Raw genomic sequence first — 17709 nt, forward strand, 5'->3', positions numbered from 1 at the left:
ACAAAATGTTATTTCTAGGTCTCCCTCTATTGACTAAGTTTCCTTCTTCTGATGGGTCATTTTTTTCTGGCTTCTTTGAATGCCTAGTAGTTTTAGATTGCATGCTGTAGAACATCTTGATTTTTTATTTATTTATTATTATTATTTTTTTAATTTATTCATTTTAGAGAGGAGAGAGAGAGACAGAGAGAGAGGGGAGAGACAGAGAGAGAAAAGGGGGGGAGGAGCTGGAAACATTAACTCCCATATGTGCCTTGACTAGGCAAGCCCAGGGTTTTGAACCGGCGACCTCAGCATTTCCAGGTCGACACTTTATCCACTGCACCACCACAGGTCAGGAGAACATCTTGATTTTATTTTATTTTTTTTAATTGAACTTTGATCAATGTTGAGTTTTGTTTTGCTTGATGGTGAATTAATTTTTGCATCAAATTAATTCTTTGAATCTTATTTTTAATCTGTATTAGTGTGTCTCTAAGTCAGCCTTTTCACTAGGGTTAGATTCTAAAGATTTGCCTTGCTGGGGTATTTTCTGAATGCCCAATGCTGCTAGTTTTCATCACTCTGATTGACAGGAAGTTTAATGTCTTCCAGCCCCATGTAAGCACTGAAATCTCCATTCAGTTTATAACTTTCCAGTACTTGGTATTTCCCCAGTATTTGTTCTTTGTTTTGCCTCATACAGTCTTATCCTGGCTTGTGCAGATTTTCAACTAAAGACCCAAGGAGACTCCTATGGAGCTATCTAGAGTGCTCTTTTTGTTCCTCTCTGGTATCCTATCCTGTAAATTTCAGCCAAACTAGTAGCTTTGAACTCTAATCCTTTCCTCCTTGGCTCAGTAATACCACTGTGCTCTCTTTGGGTTACTCACCCTTATGCTGTGGTCTAGAAAGTGCTCCTAGGCAGAAAGTCATGGTAATTATAATGCTCACTTTATTTATTTCTTTTCTCTCAAGGATAACAATCTATTGTTATTGACTATTATTATATAATTATAAATATTTTTCAATTATAATTTACTATTGTTCAATACTTAAAAACAATTGTTTTAGGCATTTTATTCCGTTTTCTAGTTGTTTGCAGTGGATAGACTTGCCTGGTATTAATTACTTTGTCATGGCTAAATAGAGAAATCTCAAATTGGCTTTTGGTTGAGTATGATAGTTTAAGAAGATTTTCACCTTTTCTTGGGGAGGGTGAAGAGTGACTTGGAAGGAATTATGGAGTCTTCTGGGTATTAGTATTGTTCTGTTTCTTGATTTGGGGACTTCCATATGGAGTTGTGAATATTTAGCCATCTGTAAACTTAAATTATGTCCATTTTCTTTACATATTATACTTTAATAAATGTATTCCCTATTCCAATATTAATTTTAGATTCTCAAGAAAGTTTTTCAATTTTATTAGATAAATATTTTGGGGCACTCTTCTACCTGGGAGCATGCCACACCTTTCTTCCCTCTCAAGAATGCATCTTCTAAACTCTAAGAGTCCCATGAGACTTGCAACCAGGGCAGCAATGGGCACTGGCAGCTCATTCCGAGCTAACCCCCTAAACCTGTCTCCAAGGCTGCCTTTTAGCTGACTTTTCAGTGAGCCAACAGCAGCCCCACCTTGGCTCACTTCTATCACTGTGACTTTTATTTCTCAGTGAGCCAAAGCAGCTCTGCTTAGGCTCTCTCCTGTTGTTTTTATCCTAAACTCTTTTTTGTTTCACAGTCTCCAGCTTTAATAAACATACTCTCAAAATCACATGTTGTGACATCCTTCCTGCATTAAGTCAAGAACCCACACTCAACCAGCCAGCCTGAGGTTGACCTGCTCCAGGCCCAGTTCCCGTTGGTAACAACAGTCATTAAAAAATGAGCAAAAGGCCCTGGCGGGTTCGCTCAGCAACAGAGTGTCAACTAGGCATTTGGAAGTCCCACATTTGATTCCTGGTCAGGGCACACAGGAGAAGCAACCATCTGCTTCTCTACTCCTCCCTGCCATCTCTCTCTCTCTCTTCTCCTCCTGCAGCTGTGGCTCGAATGGTTTGAGCAAGTTGACCTTGGGCTCTGAGGATGGTTCCATGGCCTTGCCTCAGGTGCTGAGATGGCTTGGTTGCCCAGCAACAGAGCAGCGGCCCCAGATGGGCAGAGCATTGCCTGGTAGGGGCTTGCCAGGTGGATCTCAGTTAGGGCGCATACGGGAGTCTGTCTCTCTGCCTTCCTGCCTCCCCACCTCTCACTTAATAGAAAAAAGAAAAAAAGAAAAGTGAGGAAGAATACTGAAAAGCACTGTAAAAATATAAAACTTAAAAAAGAATATTTTGCTTACATTACCCAAAGGCTAGGCCTTCAGGGCTTCTGAGTCAAATTTAAAAGCAGAAAAATGCAGTTTGCTCCAGGGAATAGGAAAGGTAGAAAATAGGAGGAGCTGATAATTAATTTTTTTTTTTTTTTTACAGAGACAGGGAGTGAGTCAGAGAGAGGGATAGACAGGGACAGACAGACAGGAATGGAGAGAGATGAGAAGCATCAATCATTAGTTTTTCATTGTGAGTTGCAACACCTTAGTTGTTCACTGATTGCTTTCTCATATGTGCCTTGACCGTGGGCCTTCAGCAGACCAAGTAACCCCTTGCTGGAGCCAGTGGTCTTGGTTGGGTTCAAGCTGGTGGGCTTTTGCTCAAACCAGATCAGCCTGAGCTCAAGCTCGCGAGCTCGGGATCTCGAACCTGAGTCCTCTGCATCCCAGTCCGACGCTCTATCCACTGCGCCACCGCCTGGTCAGGCGGAGGAGCTGATAATTAGAAAGAACATAAATGTTTAAAGAAATTTATTGACTGTCTCTCTGTCTCTTCAAACAATATTGTTCATTATTTTATTGTTCATTGTTTAGAATAGTGGATTTTCTTTTGAGTGTGATAGTGCTAAACTCTAAGGTTGCCATGGGTACAGAGGCTTCTCTATAGATTCTAAGAAAGGTGTTTTTACTTCAAGATAGTAAAAACATTTTTTTCACCTGACTGGTGGTGGTGCAGTGGATTAAACATCGCCCTGGAATGCTGAGGTTGCTGGTTCAAAACCCTGGGCTTGCCTGGTCAAGGCACATATGGGAGTTGATGCTTCCTGCTCCTCCCCCTCTTCTCTCTCTCTCTCATCTCTAAAATGAATAAATAAATAAAAATAATTTTAAAAAAACTAAAACAAAAAAACATTTTTTCCTACTTTGTTTTTCAGTACTTTCATAGTTTTGCTTGTTAATTTTAAAGTTTTAATGTCATCTAATAATTAATTTTGTATATCACATATGATAAGAATCTGATTTTTTAAAAATTGATTATGTCCTGGCTATGTAACTCAGTTGGTAAGAGTGTCACCCCAATATGTCAAGGTTGCAAGGTTCTATCTCCCCTGTCAGGGCGCATACAAGATTCAACCAATGAGTGCATGAATAAGTGAAACAAGAAATTGATGTTTCTCTCTCTTTCTCTCTCTCTCTCCCCCTTCCTCTTTTTCTAAAAAAAAAAAAGTAAATAAATAAATAAAATTTAAAATAACCTATACTATAAAAAATAAATAAATAATTGGTCAGACAATTTTCTCTGTAGCATTTGTTGAATAATATTTTTTTTCTGACTTAAGATGGTACCTTTATCATACACTAATTCCCATAATTACAAGAGTCTATTTGACCTCATTTATTTACCTACTTTTCTCCTGTCCCCTATACTCCTATTTTAATAACTATAGCTTTATAATATTTTTTATACTTGCTGATACAGAGCTACCATTCTCAGTATTTTTCTTTCCAAAAAGTATCAGTATTTTCAACATCAGACTTTGTTACAATCTCTGTGAAGCAATAGACTTGTATGTTTAACTATCTAGTAATCGTACGCATTTGGAGAGCTTTCATGAATTTCAAAGGCATTCTTTGAACAAAAACATTTAAAAAGTGTACTGTGCTAGATCACTAAAGGGTAATTATAGTGTGGTGGCATATAATAAACAATTAAAATATAATCAGGCCCCGGCCGGTTGGCTCAGCGGTAGAGCGTCGGCCCGGCGTGCGGGGAACCCGGGTTCAATTCCGGGCAGGGCATATAGGAGAAGTGCCCATTTGCTTCTCCACCCCCTCCTCCTTCCTCTCTGTCTCTCTCTTCCTCTCCCGCAGCCAAGGCTCCATTGGAGCAAAGATGGCCCTGGCGCTGGGGATGGCTCCTTGGCCTCTGCCCCAGGCGCTAGAGTGGCTCTGGTCGCGGCAGAGCGACACCTCGGAGGGGCAGAGCATCACCCCCTGGTGGGCAGAGCATCGCCCGTGGTGGGCGAGCCGGGTGGATCCCCGTCGGGCGCATGCGGGAGTCTGTCTGACTGTCTCTCCCCGTTTCCAGCTTCAGAAAAATACAAAAAATAAATAAATAAATAAATAAAATCAGAGGCTCTGGCCGGTTTGCTCAGTGGTAGAGCATTGGCCTGGCGTACAGGAGTCCCGGGTTCGATTCCTGGCCAGGGCACACAGGAGAAGCGCCCATCTGCTTCTTCACTCCTCCCCCTTTCCTTCCTCTCTGTCTCTCTCTTCCCCTCCCGCAGCCAAGGCTCCATTGGAGCAAAGTTGGCCCAGGCGCTGAGGATGGCTCTGTGGCCTCTGCCACAGGCGCTAGAATGGCTCTGATTGCAGCAGAGTGACGCCCCAGAGGGGCAGAGCATCACTCCCTGGTGGGCATGCTGGGTGGATCCTGGTTGGGCGCATGCAGGAGTCTATCTGACTGCCTCCCCGTTTCCAACTTCAGAAAAATACAAAAAACAAAACAAAACAAAAAACAAAAACAAAAAAATAAAAAATAAATAAAATATAATCAGATAATTACTAAAATAGAGGCAATTCAGGGAAGGAAGTATCTATTGAGACTAATACCCTGTCTGATCAGGTGGTGGTGCAGTGGATAGAGTGTCAGCCTGGGATGCTAACGACCCAGGTTTGAAATCCTGAGGTCACAAGCTTGAGCACAATCTCACCAGCCTGAGCGTGAGGGTCACTGGCTTGAGCATGGGATCATAGACATGACCCCATGGTCACTGGCTTGAGCCCAAGGTTGTTGGTTTGAGCAAGGGGTCACTGGCTTGCTGGAGCCCCCCCAGTCAAGGCACATATAAAAAGCAATCAATGAGCAACTACGGCACTACAACTATGAGTTGACACTTCTCATCTCTCTCTCTTCCTGTCTGTCTCTGCCTGTTCCTCTCTCTCTCTCTCTCTCTCTCTCACTTGCTGAAAAAAAGAAAAAGGCTGATACCCTTAAAACAACTTTTCAAAAATAAGCAATAATTGATTGTAGATCTTGGTTGGGTAGCTCAGTTGATTGGAGCATTGTTTCGATATGCCAAGGTTGCACATTTGAAACCCAGTCATGTCACATATAAGAGTCAACCAGTGAATGCATAAATAAGTGGAACAACAAATTGATGTTTCTCTCTAAAAAAAAAAACAAAAAAATTTTTTTTTAAATAATTGGTGACAAGGCAACACTGGGGAGAAAACATTTAAGGTACAGGGATAACTATTGAAACGGCACAGCAGCATAAATGAGTGTGGCATATTAGGGAAGTACATGTGGTTCAGAATAGTTTCTTTTTTTTTTTTTTATAAGGTACACTCTTAGGTAAGAGGTGCTTTTTTTATTATTATTCATTTTAGAGAGGAGAGGGAGAGACAGAGAGAGAGAGAGGAGAGACAGAGAGAGAGGAGGGGGGGAGGAGCTGGAAACATCAACTCCCATATGTGCCTTGACCAGGCAAGCCCAGGGTTTCAAACTGGCGACCTCAGCATTTCCAGGTCGACGCTTTATCCACTGCGCCACCACAGGTCAGGCAGAATAGTTTCTTTTGTTCATTTATTTATACATGTTGGATTCAGAGTCAGCTGGAATATTTGAGCTTGTGTCAAATCATGAAGGACTTCCAGATTGTCTTTTAGAGGCCACTCTGGTGGTGATATGGAAAATTGCTTAGAGGTGAGTGAGAAGAGAGATCATGAGATCTGAATGAGGAGGTTAAGGAGATTGAGATCTGATTAGACCCAGTGTTTGATTGGATGTGGGTGTGAAGAACAAGAAGGAATTTATTCACTCATTCATTTATTCAACAAGTTGAATTTAGTGAATGTTAAATGAGAAGATTTCTGGCTTAAGCAAGAGGGGAGCTGACGGTGCCATCTCCCAAAATTGTGAACACAGGGAGTGGATAAAATTAGAGAGGTGAGGTACTGATTTCAGATCTGGATGTTTAAAGTTGAAAAGAAAAAAAAAAAAAATCAAGACGTTTTAAATTAAATCAGAGCAGCCAGAGAATGAGAGAAAAAGATAGAACTTTTAGTCTGTTAATGGCTGCTGACCAGCTATCAAAAGACTTCTTAAATTCCTGTTTTGGCTGTTGTAATTTTGGATTAATTTCCAGGTGGCTATTCCCAAAGATTATTGTACCAAGCACCATCTAACTTTAAGAACCTTTGCTCATTGTTTACACACGGGCTTTCTGGACTGCTGCCCAAAGCCAATCTACAGGAAAGGATATTACTTGGGATTCTGAAATACCAGAGCTGGCTCCGTTTCACTATAATTCATGTAAATTCTTTCATATTACCTCTTTCTTCCCCCTTTTCTCTTCTTTTTTTTTTTTTTTTTTTGTATTTTTCTGAAGCTGGAAACGGGGAGAGACAGTCGGACAGACTCCCGCATGCGCCTGACCGGGATCCACCTGGCACGCCCACCACGGGCTATGCTCTGCCCAGCAGGGGGCAATGCTCTGCCCCTATGGGGCGTCGCTCTGCCACAACCAGAGCCACTCTAGCACCTGGGGCAGAGGCCAAGGAGCCATCCCCAGCGCCCGGGCCATCTTTGCTCCAATGGAGCCTTGGCTGCGGGAGGGGAAGAGAGAGACAGAGAGGAAGAAGGGGGTGGGGGTAGAGAAGCAAATGGGCGCTTCTCCTGTGTGCCCTGGCCGGGAATTGAACCCCGGGTCCCCCGCACACCAGGCCGATGCTCTACCACTGAGCCAACCGGCCAGGGCCCTTTTCTCTTCTTAATGTGTAAAAATGTTTGTGAAAGTCTGGAAGAATGGATATACTGTCTTCTCTACCTAGCCATGCTGCTGGTGCTTTAGACTTCATACCCAAAGGAAGGTCTTTTTGGTCAGTATTTTTGGCTCAATAACATCTTAACTTAAAAATAACTTCAGTCGTGGAAGTTAAAGATTTTTAGTTTAACAAGGTGTTTGTGGTACACCTTCGAGTAAATGTTAAAGAAGCTTTATGTGTCATTCTGATGTTTGAGATAAACATTTGTCATCTATGTGTGTATAAGTGATGGTTGAAGTCATGGCCAAGATTGTCTAGAAAAGGTTTACTAAGAATCATTATGGAAGGAGGAAATAGTTAAGTATTAAGCAATGCAGAGAAGTGGCAATGACTAAAAACTGACCACTGAATCCAACAAAAAGAAGCTCACCGGCGATCATAATGACAGAAGATTCAGCAAATTAAAACCACAATGACATATCACCTCATACCTGTCAGAATGGCTTTTATCAGTAAACCAATGAAAACAAGTGTTAGTAGGATGTGGATAAAAAGGAACTCTCATGTGCTGTTGGTGGAAATGCAGATTGGTGCAGTCATTATGAAAAACAGTTTGAAATTTCTAACAAAAAGAAATTAAAAAATGGAAATGGCTTATGACCCAGTCATTCCACTTCAGGGTATATGTCCAAAGAATCCCAAAACACTAATTTGAAAGAATATATGCACCTCTGTTTCATGGCAGTGTTATTTACAATAGCTAATAGAAGCAACCCAAGTGCTCATCAACAGACAAGTAGATAAAAAAAAGTGGTGGTACAGATATTTAATGGAATATTACTTGGCTATAAAAAGAATGAAATCTTATCATTTGCAAATGGTATGGATGGACCTAGAGGGTATTATGCTAAGTGAAATAAGTCAGAGAAAGGCAAATACCATATCATTTTCTTATATGTGAAACCTAAAGAATATAAATGAACAAACAAAACAGAAACAGACTCATAGATACAGAAAACAGACAAGGCTGCCAGAGGGGAGGGAGTTTAGTGGACTGGGTAAAAAGTGAAGGGATTAAGAAGTACAAATTAGTAGTTACAAAATAGTCACAGGGATTTAAAGTACAGCATAGGGAATATAAATAATATTGTGAAGTATCATATGATTTCACTCATATGTAGAATCTAATGAACAAAATGAACTAGCAAGCAAAATAGAGACAGACTCATAGAGAGGAGGCTGATAGCTATTGGGGGAGGGTGGATGGGTGATGGTGGTGGAGGGATTGAGCAAAAAAAAAAAAGAGAGAGAGAGAGAGAGAGAGAAAACTCATGGACAAAAACAACAGCGTGGTGATTGCCAAGAGGAGGTGGGGGCTGAGGGGAGATAGAGGAAGGTATGGGAGGATAAATGATGATGGGTAGAACACACAGTACAGTGTACAGATGATGTGTTATAGAATTGTGTGTCTGAAATCTATATACTTTTGGTAACCAGTGTCACCCCAATAAATTCCATAGAAAGGAAAAAATAAGATGGCAGGTGGGTACTGATATTGGGGGAAATGCGGCTTAGTAAAGTATATAATTGTCTAATCACTATGCTGTACACCTGAAACTAATACAAAATAATATTGAATGTAAACTGTAACTGAAAAGTAAAATAAAATAAAATAGCACTAGGAAGGCACTCAGTAAAAAAAAAAAAATTCTTCAGGGGTTTTTGATGTGTTGGAGGGTTTAATTCAATCTTCTAGCACTTTTTCATAAGGTCCTTGTCTTAACTCTTTCATCACATTTATTTCTATTCTCCTCTTTGCTTGCAGCTTTTTCAAAAATAAGCAGTAGCTTCTAGCCTTTGTAAAAGCGTTCTCTTCTTTGTTAATTCCCATTCATCCTTTAAATCAGTTAAAAATCATTCTTACTAGATAGACCTTCACAACAGTCCCATTCTAATTTAAATACCCCTCTTTTTTTTTTTTTTTTTTACAGAGACAGAGAGAGAGAGAGAGAGTCAGAGAGAGGGATAGACAGGGACAGACAGACAGGAACGGAGAGATAAGAAGCATCAATCATTAGTTTTTCATTGCGCGTTGCAACACCTTAGTTGTTCATTGATTGCTTTCTCATACATGCCTTGACCGCGGGCCTTCAGCAGACCGAGTAACCCCTTGCTTGAGCCAGCGACGTTGGGCTCAAGCTGGTGAGGTTTTTGCTCAAACCAGATGAGCCTGCGCTCAAGCTGGTGACCTCGGGGTCTCGAACCTGGATCTTCCGCATCCCAGTCCAACGCTTTACCCACTGCGCCACCGCCTGGTCAGGGCGCCTGTTTCTGCTATTGCAATCTTTGCACCTCTCAGTGTTACCACACTGTATTAGTGAGGTTATTCACCAATTTGTTGGCTATTTAATTTTTTTTCTGTGAATTGACTATTCATATGCTTTGTCCAGTTTTCAGTCAAGTTGTGCTTTTCTCATTCATTTATACACAAAACAAATTAAGATTTTATGTATTGATTTTAGAAAGGGTGTGAAAGGGAGAGAGAGGGAGCAAGAAACATTTGAAAGTGCCTTGACTGGGCAAGCCCTGGGTTTTGACTGGCAACCTCAGCATTCCAGATTAACGCTCTATCCACTGTACTACCACAAGTCAGGCAGAAATTCTTATTTATGTGGTAAATATTTTTCTCAGTATGGTCTTAGTTTTAGAGTTTTGGGGGAGGTGTTTTTGTTATACTTAATTTTAATTTGTGTGTAGTAAAGAATATATCAAATTTTAAAAAAATATATTTTTATTTATTCTTTTTAGAGGAGAGAGAGAAAGAAAGAGGGGAGGAGCAGGAAGCATCAACTCCCATGTGTGCCTTGACCGGGCAAGCCCTGGGGTTTTTTTGTTTGTTTGTTTGTTTGTTTTTATATTTTTCTGAAGCTGGAAACGGGAGAGACAGACAGACTCCTGCATGCGCCCGACCAGGATCCACCCTGCACGCCCACCAGGGGGGGCGCTCTGCCCACCAGGGGGCGATGCTCTCCCCCTCCGGGGCATCGCTCTATTGCGACCAGAGCCACCCTAGTGCCTGGGGCAGAGGCCAAGGAGCCATCCCCAGCGCCCCGGCCATCTTTGCTCCAATGGGGAGCCTTGGCTGTGGGAGGGGAAGAGAGAGACAGAGAGGAAGGAGAGAGGGTGGGGGTGGAGTAGCAGATAGGCGCTTCTCCTGTGTGCCCTGGCCGGGAATCGAACCCGGGACCCCCGCAGGTCAGGCTGACGCTCTACCACTGAGCCAACCGGCCAGGGCAAGCCTAGGGTTTTGAACTGGCGACCTCAGCATTCCAGGTCGACGCTTTACCCACTGTGCCACCACAGGTCATGCCTATATCAAATTTTTGAAAATAGTTTGTCTTGCCCTGGATGACCTTCTCTCCACAAATGATATAAATTTACTTGCTTTCTAAATGGACAACCAAGTGAAACAGCCAGTTGATGCTTCTTTCTTCTCACTCCTCCCAAATTATTAGAAAAACTAAAAAAAAGTACTTGCTTTTATATTTCTTCCAGTTTTTTTTATAATTAGCTCTTGGAATTTTTTTTGAATAAGCATTTTTACAGATTATTAGTCTCTTATGAAATATCATTTTCTATGGTTGAAAATTTATTCAACGAATTTATCAAATGCCCACTTAGCTGCCAGGGACTACAATGATGAAAAAAAATCCTACCTTAATAAATCCTAAGGCAAAAACATTAAACATCTTCCACATCCAAAAAATAAACAAATAAAGGTCAAGGTCTTAACATTAGTAGGCAGAGGGCATACACATAAAAGTTCCATTAAATAAATCTCCCATAATTTACTTAACCATTTTTCTTTAGTGTTGGGTTTTTAGATTGCTTCCACATTTATACATACTAATAAATAATGCTGTTAGAAACTATTCTTATATGTTTATTTCCAAGGAATAGTTTCCTAGAAATGTAATTACTGAATAGGAACAGTGTTTTTATAAACACTGCCAAGTTTCTTTTAAGAGGGAATTCCAATACACTCTCTCATGAGTAAACCGAATACTGCTGGAGTGGTGGAAGTGGAAAAAGTAACTTTAAAAAAAGGTCCAGGCCCTGGCCGGTTGGCTCAGCGGTAGAGTGTCGGCCTGGCGTGTGGGGGACCCGGGTTCGATCCCCGGCCCGGGCACATAGGAGAAGCGCCCATTTGCTCCCCCCCCCCCCCTTCCTCTCTGTCTCTCTCTTCCCCTCCCGCAGCCAAGGCTCCATTGGAGCAAAGATGGCCTGGGTCTGGGGATGGCTCCTTGGCCTCTGCCCCAGGCGCTAGAGTGGCTCTGGTCGCTGCTGAGCGACGCCCCGGAGGGGCAGAGCATCGCCCCCTGGTGGGCAGAGCGTTGCCCCTGGTCGGCGTGCCGGGTGGATCCCGGTCGGGCGCATGCGGGAGTCTGTCTGACTGTCTCTCCCCGTTTCCAGCTTCAGAAAAATACAAAAAAAAAAAAAAAAAAAAAGGTCCATTTGGGCTCAGCAAAAGGAAAATCTAAATGTAATGAGCAGACCTGGGTTACTAAAGAGGGGCCGCAGGCTGATGATAAAGGATAGCACTTGCTTGGGAACAGGAAAACTCGATTTCTAAACCCATTTCTGCCGGCCACCCTGTGACCTTCACAGGTTACATATAGCTCCTTCCTCTTATTTTCTGAAACTGGGCAGAACCGGTTCAGGTTTCATGTTTTCCAACATCTTCATACCACGCTGCATTCTCTCGGCCCTCCAAATTCCAGACAGTAGCCTTGGAACGGGGGGAGACAGGAGTGACTAAATCAACCCCTACTGCAAGGCGCCAACTAGTCACTAGTGGGCACTTTCGGCGTCCGGAACAAAGGCTTTGAAGTCGCTAGAACAGCACTTCCGGACAACTAAAGCTGCGCACTAGAAGTCTGAGTCCGCGAGTCACTCCGGGTGACTCCAGTGCCGCGACAGCGCATGCTCCCTGCCGTCGCCCGGCGAGGCGAGGTGAGGCGAGGCGAGGCGGGGCGGTGAATGGGGAGGGCCAGGCCCCTGATTTGTCTCGCGGTCACTGGGCGGGCGCGAGCGCGCGAGTCTCGGACGGCGCGGGGCGGGGCCTAGTGCGAGTGGGCGCTGCAGGTCTCTCCGGAGCGTCGCTGTGCTCGCTGACTGAGGTGGTTTCAGGCTCAGGTTAAGTGGTCGCCCCGGAACTGGCTGTGTCTGTGGCACTTGGCTGTTATAAAGGACCCGCGGCGGAGTCTGGGGGGCGCGGCATTACTCCGCTACCTCCACGTTCCTTGCAGTAGCCATGGCGAAAGGCAGAGTCGCCGAAAGATCTCAGACGGGGGCACTCCAGACGACCCCAGCGAGGGACCAGGTAACGGGCACGCGGGATCCCACAACACCGAGCAGCAATGACCACTTGAAGGGTAAGTGGATCCAGAGACCCGAGCTGGGCCTGGCCCAGAGGCGGGAGTGTGCCGGTAGAGGCTTCAAAGGGGACAGGACCCCAGCCGGGTCCCGGAGACTTGCTGGGGGAGAGGGGCCTGTTCGCACTCCGGGGCGGGAGCAGAGAAGGTGGGAGACCCGTGCTTGGGCTGCTGCCCACCCCGAGGCGAGATACCTGGTAGGTGCGTCGTAAATGTTTTTCTCAGTTGAATTCAGTTAAAAAAGAAGGAATGACATTGGCTTGTTGATGCCAAGGAGATTGTAGGTTGATAATGGTGAAGCTAGGCAGTAACGTAAGGGACTTGAGCGTTCGTTGCTTTATTTTTGTAGATGAGGAAACTAAAGCAGAGTGGATATATGACTTGCGCAGGGCGACAAAGCCAGATTAGTAATGCAGTAGTTAAGACCAAGGCTTTAACTTCGTCCAGGTGTAAGTTCCAGGTGGCAGGAACAGCTGGGTTTGAGTCCCTGCTTTACTACTTACTTATGACTTTGGACTTCTTATCTTTCAAAGCTCAGTATCTAAATTGTACAGTGGGGATGATGATAAAATTAATAGTATCTACCTATTGGTGCGTGGATTAAACGAAGTAATTCATGTAAAGGATTTAGTGTAATGCTTGGCTTGTAGGAAATGAGAGCTGATGCTCTCATTCTAAAGCTTTTTCTCTTTGACGTTTGTCTAGTGCTTTGTAGTTTACAAATAACATTTATTTTATTTTTTGTGACAGAGACAGGGAGAGGGACAGACATAGACAAGAAGAGAGAGAGATGAGAAACATCAATTCTTTGTTGTGGCACTTTAGTTGTTCATTGATTGCTTTCTCATATGTTCCTTGACTGGGGGACTACAGCAGACCTAGTGACCCCTTGCTCAAGCCAACGACTTTGGACTCAAGCCAGTGACCATGAGGTTGTGTCTATGATCCCACACTCAAGCCAGTGACCCCCTTGCTCAAGCTGGCGACTTCCAGGTCTCAAACCTGGGACCTCAGCATACCAAGTTGATACTCTGTCCACTGCATCACCACGGGTCAGGCTCAATATTTTATTGTTTATGAAACACTTAAAGCTTTTTTCCCCACTACACCATCCCGGCATTTCTCAGGGCTTTAAATATTTTAAGGAAAAAAGCATACCTAGAAATTAAATACTTTGATTTCATCTTGGTACAGTGCTTTTCATTGCTTTTCAGAAGTTGAAATGATCAAGCTATTGAGAAGCTTTTGAATCTGATTAACTTGAAGAGATCCTAACAAATGGTCATTATGTTGTCTGCAGCTTACACTGTTTTGTTCAATCACCAGTGATGGGCAAGGAGAGGGTCTTTTAAGAGTGTCTACCAAAACAAAAACAACAACAAAACATATCAATGTGCTGGGAAAAAAATGTCTAGCAACATTTTAACTGTAGTCAACAATAAAGGATTGTACACTTAAAGTTTATAAATGTGAAGAAATATGTTTAATATTCAGCTGAAATACATTTTGAATCAAATTTATAATGTACTGAATGAAAAAAGAGTGTCTAGCAGAAAAAGGCATTTTATTTATTTATTTTTTTTTAGGCATTTTATGTTTAAATAATTTAAAATGTCTCCAGTTTACTTTAGCTCTTTTTTTTAAGTAATTACATTTTTTAAAATTTATTGATTTAGAGAGAGAGGAAGAAAGAGAAACATCAATCTGTTGTTCCACCCATTCATGTACCCATTCCTTGATTTTTTTGTTTGTTTTTTTGTTTGTTTGTTTGTTTGTTTTTTGAGAGAGAGAGAGAGAGACAGGAACATTGAGCTGCTCCTATATGTGCCCTGACCAGGGAATTGAAGCAGCAACCTCTGTGCTCTGGGATGATGCTCCAACCAACTGAGCTATCCCGCCAGGACTTAAGTTTTGTTGGTTTTTAGAGAGACAGAGAGGAAGGTAGAGAGAGGGGAGGGGGAACCGAAGCGCTTGTTGTTCCACTCAGTTGTGCATTTTTTGGTTGCTTCCTGGGGATCTAACTGCAACCTTGTTTTTGGGACAACACTCTGAATTGACTTAGCTAACTGCTAGGGCCATTATTGCTTGACCCTGACTGTGGATTCAATCTGCAACTTCCTTCCTCCCCCCTCCTTCCCTTCCTCCCCCCTCCCTTCCTCCTCCCCTCCCTTCCTCTCCCTCCCTCCCTCCCTCCATCCCTCCCTCCCTTCCTTCCTTCCTCCCATTCTTCATTCATTCATTTTAGAGAGGAGAGTGAGTGAAAGAGAGAGGGAGAGAGAGAGAAGGGGGGAGGAGCAGGAAGCATCAACTCCCATATGTGCCTTCACCAGACAAGCCCAGGGTTTTGAACCCACGACCTCAACATTCCATGTCGACGCTTTATCCACTGCGCCACCATAGGTCAGTACAACCTTGACATATAGGAACAATGTTCTACCTACTGAGCAACCAGGCCAGGGCTACTTCGGCTCTTTAAGCTATGTGTCTTTGGGTATATTCCCACCTTATAGACAGTAGAGCCAAATAACTTCAGTAACTTAAAAATGAATTGTTCTCAATTTATAAATCATTCAAATGAAAAGAATGTTGTTTTGAAGATTCTGCTACTGAGTGACAATAATGTAGGGATTTCCTTAAAAAGTGTTTTTGGCGAAGGGCATCCCTAAAGGTTGTCATTTGCTTTGTAATAGTTGTCAGTTGAAAAGATTGCCATTTGGTTTTCTTTTCTTTTTCCTTCTTTATTGAGAAGCATCAATAATCAATTTTTTGTTGTGGCACTTTAGTTGTTCATTGATTGCTTTCTCATATGTGCCTTGATTGGGGGGCTACAGCAGACTGAGTGACCCCTTGCTCAAGCCAGAGACCTTGGGTCCAAGCTGGTGAGCTTTTTGCTCAGACCAGATGAGCCCGCACTCAAGTTGCTGACCTCAGGGCCTCGAACCTGGGTCCTCTGCATCCCATTCCGACTCTATCCACTGTGCCACCGCCTGGTCAGGCCTATTTGGTTTTCCATAGGAGTCAGTTGATTTATTACCGTTTTCTTTTTTTTTAACCTGATGCTGTTCAGAAAATAAAACCTTAAAATCTCGTGCTTTTTTCTTTCTTTTTTTCCAAGTGAGAGGAGGGAAGATAGACTCCTACATGTGCCCCAAACGGGATCTACCTGGCAAACACCCCCCTTCGTCTGGGGCCAATGCTCTGCCCATCTGGGGCTTCTGGCAGCTGAGCTATTTTTAGTGCCTGAGGCGGAGGCTTGATGGAGCTATCTTCAGCACTAGGGGCCAATGCACTGGAACCAATAGAGCCATGGCTGCAGGAGGAGAAGAGAGAGAAGTGAGGGTAGAAGCAGATGGTCACTTCTCCTGTGTGTACTGAGTGCTTTTAAAATTATCTTATTTTATCATTTGAACAACATATTCAACAGTTACTTTTATGATGCTGTCAAATGACTTCTGTGGACTACAAATCTAAAGGATGAGAGCAGGAGGAGATGTGAAAGCATGCCTCAGTAGGGTTTGGATAAAGAGGTTTTGGATAAGAAAAGGGAATGGGATTCTGGGCAGGGAAAACAGTTGGCTTCAAGGTTAATGTGGAACTTTTATGTGTCAGTAAAAGAGTAACTTGTCAGCCTGACCAGGCGGTGGCGCAGTGGATAGAACATCGGACTGGGATGAGGAGGACCCAGGTTTGAGACCCCGAGGTCACCAGCTTGAGCGCAAGCTCATCTGGTTTGAGCAAAGCTCACCAGCTTGGACCCAAGGTCGCTGGCTTGAGCAAGGGGTTACTCAGTCAGCTGAAGGCCCACAGTTAAGGCACATATGAGAAAGCAATCAATGAACAACTAAGGTGTCGCAACGAAAAACTGATGATAGATGCTTCTCATCTCTCTTCGCTCCTGTCTGTCTATCCCTCTCTCTGACTGTCTCTGTGAAAAAAAAAAAAAAAAAAAAAAGAGTAACTTGTCAAGAGTGAAGAATTTGGCCCTGGCCGGTTGGCTCAGCGGTAGAGCGTCGGCCTGGCGTGCGGGGGACCCGGGTTTGATTCCCGGCCAGGGCACATAGGAGAGGCGCCCATTTGCTTCTCCGCCCCCCCCCCTTCCTCTCTGTCTCTCTCTTCCCCTCCCGCAGCCGAGGCTCCTTTGGAGCAAAGATGGCCCGGGCGCTGGGGATGGCTCCTTGGCCTCTGCCCCAGGCGCTAGAGTGGCTCTGGTCGCGGCAGAGCATCGCCCCCTGGTGGGCAGAGCGTTGCCCCTGGTGGGCGTGCTGGGTGGATCCCGGTCGGGCGCATGCGGGAGTCTGTCTGACTCTCTCTCCGTTTCCAGCTTCAGAAAGAATACAAAAAAAAAAAGAGTGAAGAATTTTTGGGGGGTAGTAGTCAGAGATAAGGTTGGCCACAGTCACAATGGTGTGATAGTATAGAGCAGTAGTAGTCAACCTGGTCCCTACCACCCACACTAATGGGCGTTCCAGCTTTCGTGGTGGGCGGTAGCAGAGCAACCAAAGTATAAATAAAAAGATAGATTTAACTATAGTAAGTTGTTTTATAAAGATTTATTCTGCCAAACTTAGCGAAAATCTGACATAAAGTAATTGGTAAGTAATTATTATTATATGCTTTAACTTGCTGTAACTCTGCTTTATAAATTTTATAAAGTAAAGTTACTTCCCTACTTTATAAATCACCATTACTGTGGAACCGGTAGGCGGTTAGAAAATTTTACTACTAACAGAGATACAAAAGTGGGCGGTAGGTATAAAAAGGTTGACTACCCCTGGTATAGAGGGCTTTAAAATGCTAGGCAAAGGAAGTTTTTGGACCCAGCCTTTTTATTAATGATTCCTAGTTTTTTCTTTTTCTTGTCTTTTTTTTTCCAGTCTCTGTGTTTCTCTTTAGTTAGTATTAGGAATTCTCTGGACCTTCAACATAAGAGGGTTTGATTTAGTTGCTGGTGGTAATTAGATGGTGATACGATGTCAGTAGTAACTACTGATTCTTCAGGTTATAAAAAACAGTATCTTTGCCTGACCTGTGGTGGCGCAGTGGATAAAGCGTCAACCTGGAAATGCTGAGGTCGCCGGTTCGAAACCCTGGGCTTGCCTAGTCAAGGCACATATGGGAGTTGATGCTTCCAGCTCCTCCCCCTTCTCTCTCTCCTCTCTCTCCCTCTTTGTCTCTCTCTCTCCCTCTCTCTCTCCTCTCTAAAAATGAATAAAA

The 17709-nt window shown here is 43.5% G+C and overlaps 1 protein-coding gene across 2 annotated transcripts in view; it reads left to right on the forward strand.

Moving 5' to 3' along the window:
* Nucleotides 1-12161: 12161 nt before the first annotated feature.
* TMEM41B (transmembrane protein 41B) overlaps nt 12162-17709 on the forward strand; it is a 42288-nt gene continuing 36740 nt past the window's right edge. For both annotated transcript variants that reach the window (XM_066366050.1, XM_066366057.1), the window contains exon 1: nt 12162-12495. In XM_066366050.1, coding sequence (XP_066222147.1) covers nt 12375-12495 — 121 coding nt within the window. In that variant the 5' untranslated portion in view covers nt 12162-12374. The remainder of the gene's footprint in view (nt 12496-17709) is intronic.

This window comes from Saccopteryx leptura, chromosome 1 (genome assembly GCF_036850995.1).
Source record: "Saccopteryx leptura isolate mSacLep1 chromosome 1, mSacLep1_pri_phased_curated, whole genome shotgun sequence".
Taxonomy (NCBI): Eukaryota; Metazoa; Chordata; class Mammalia; order Chiroptera; family Emballonuridae; genus Saccopteryx; species Saccopteryx leptura.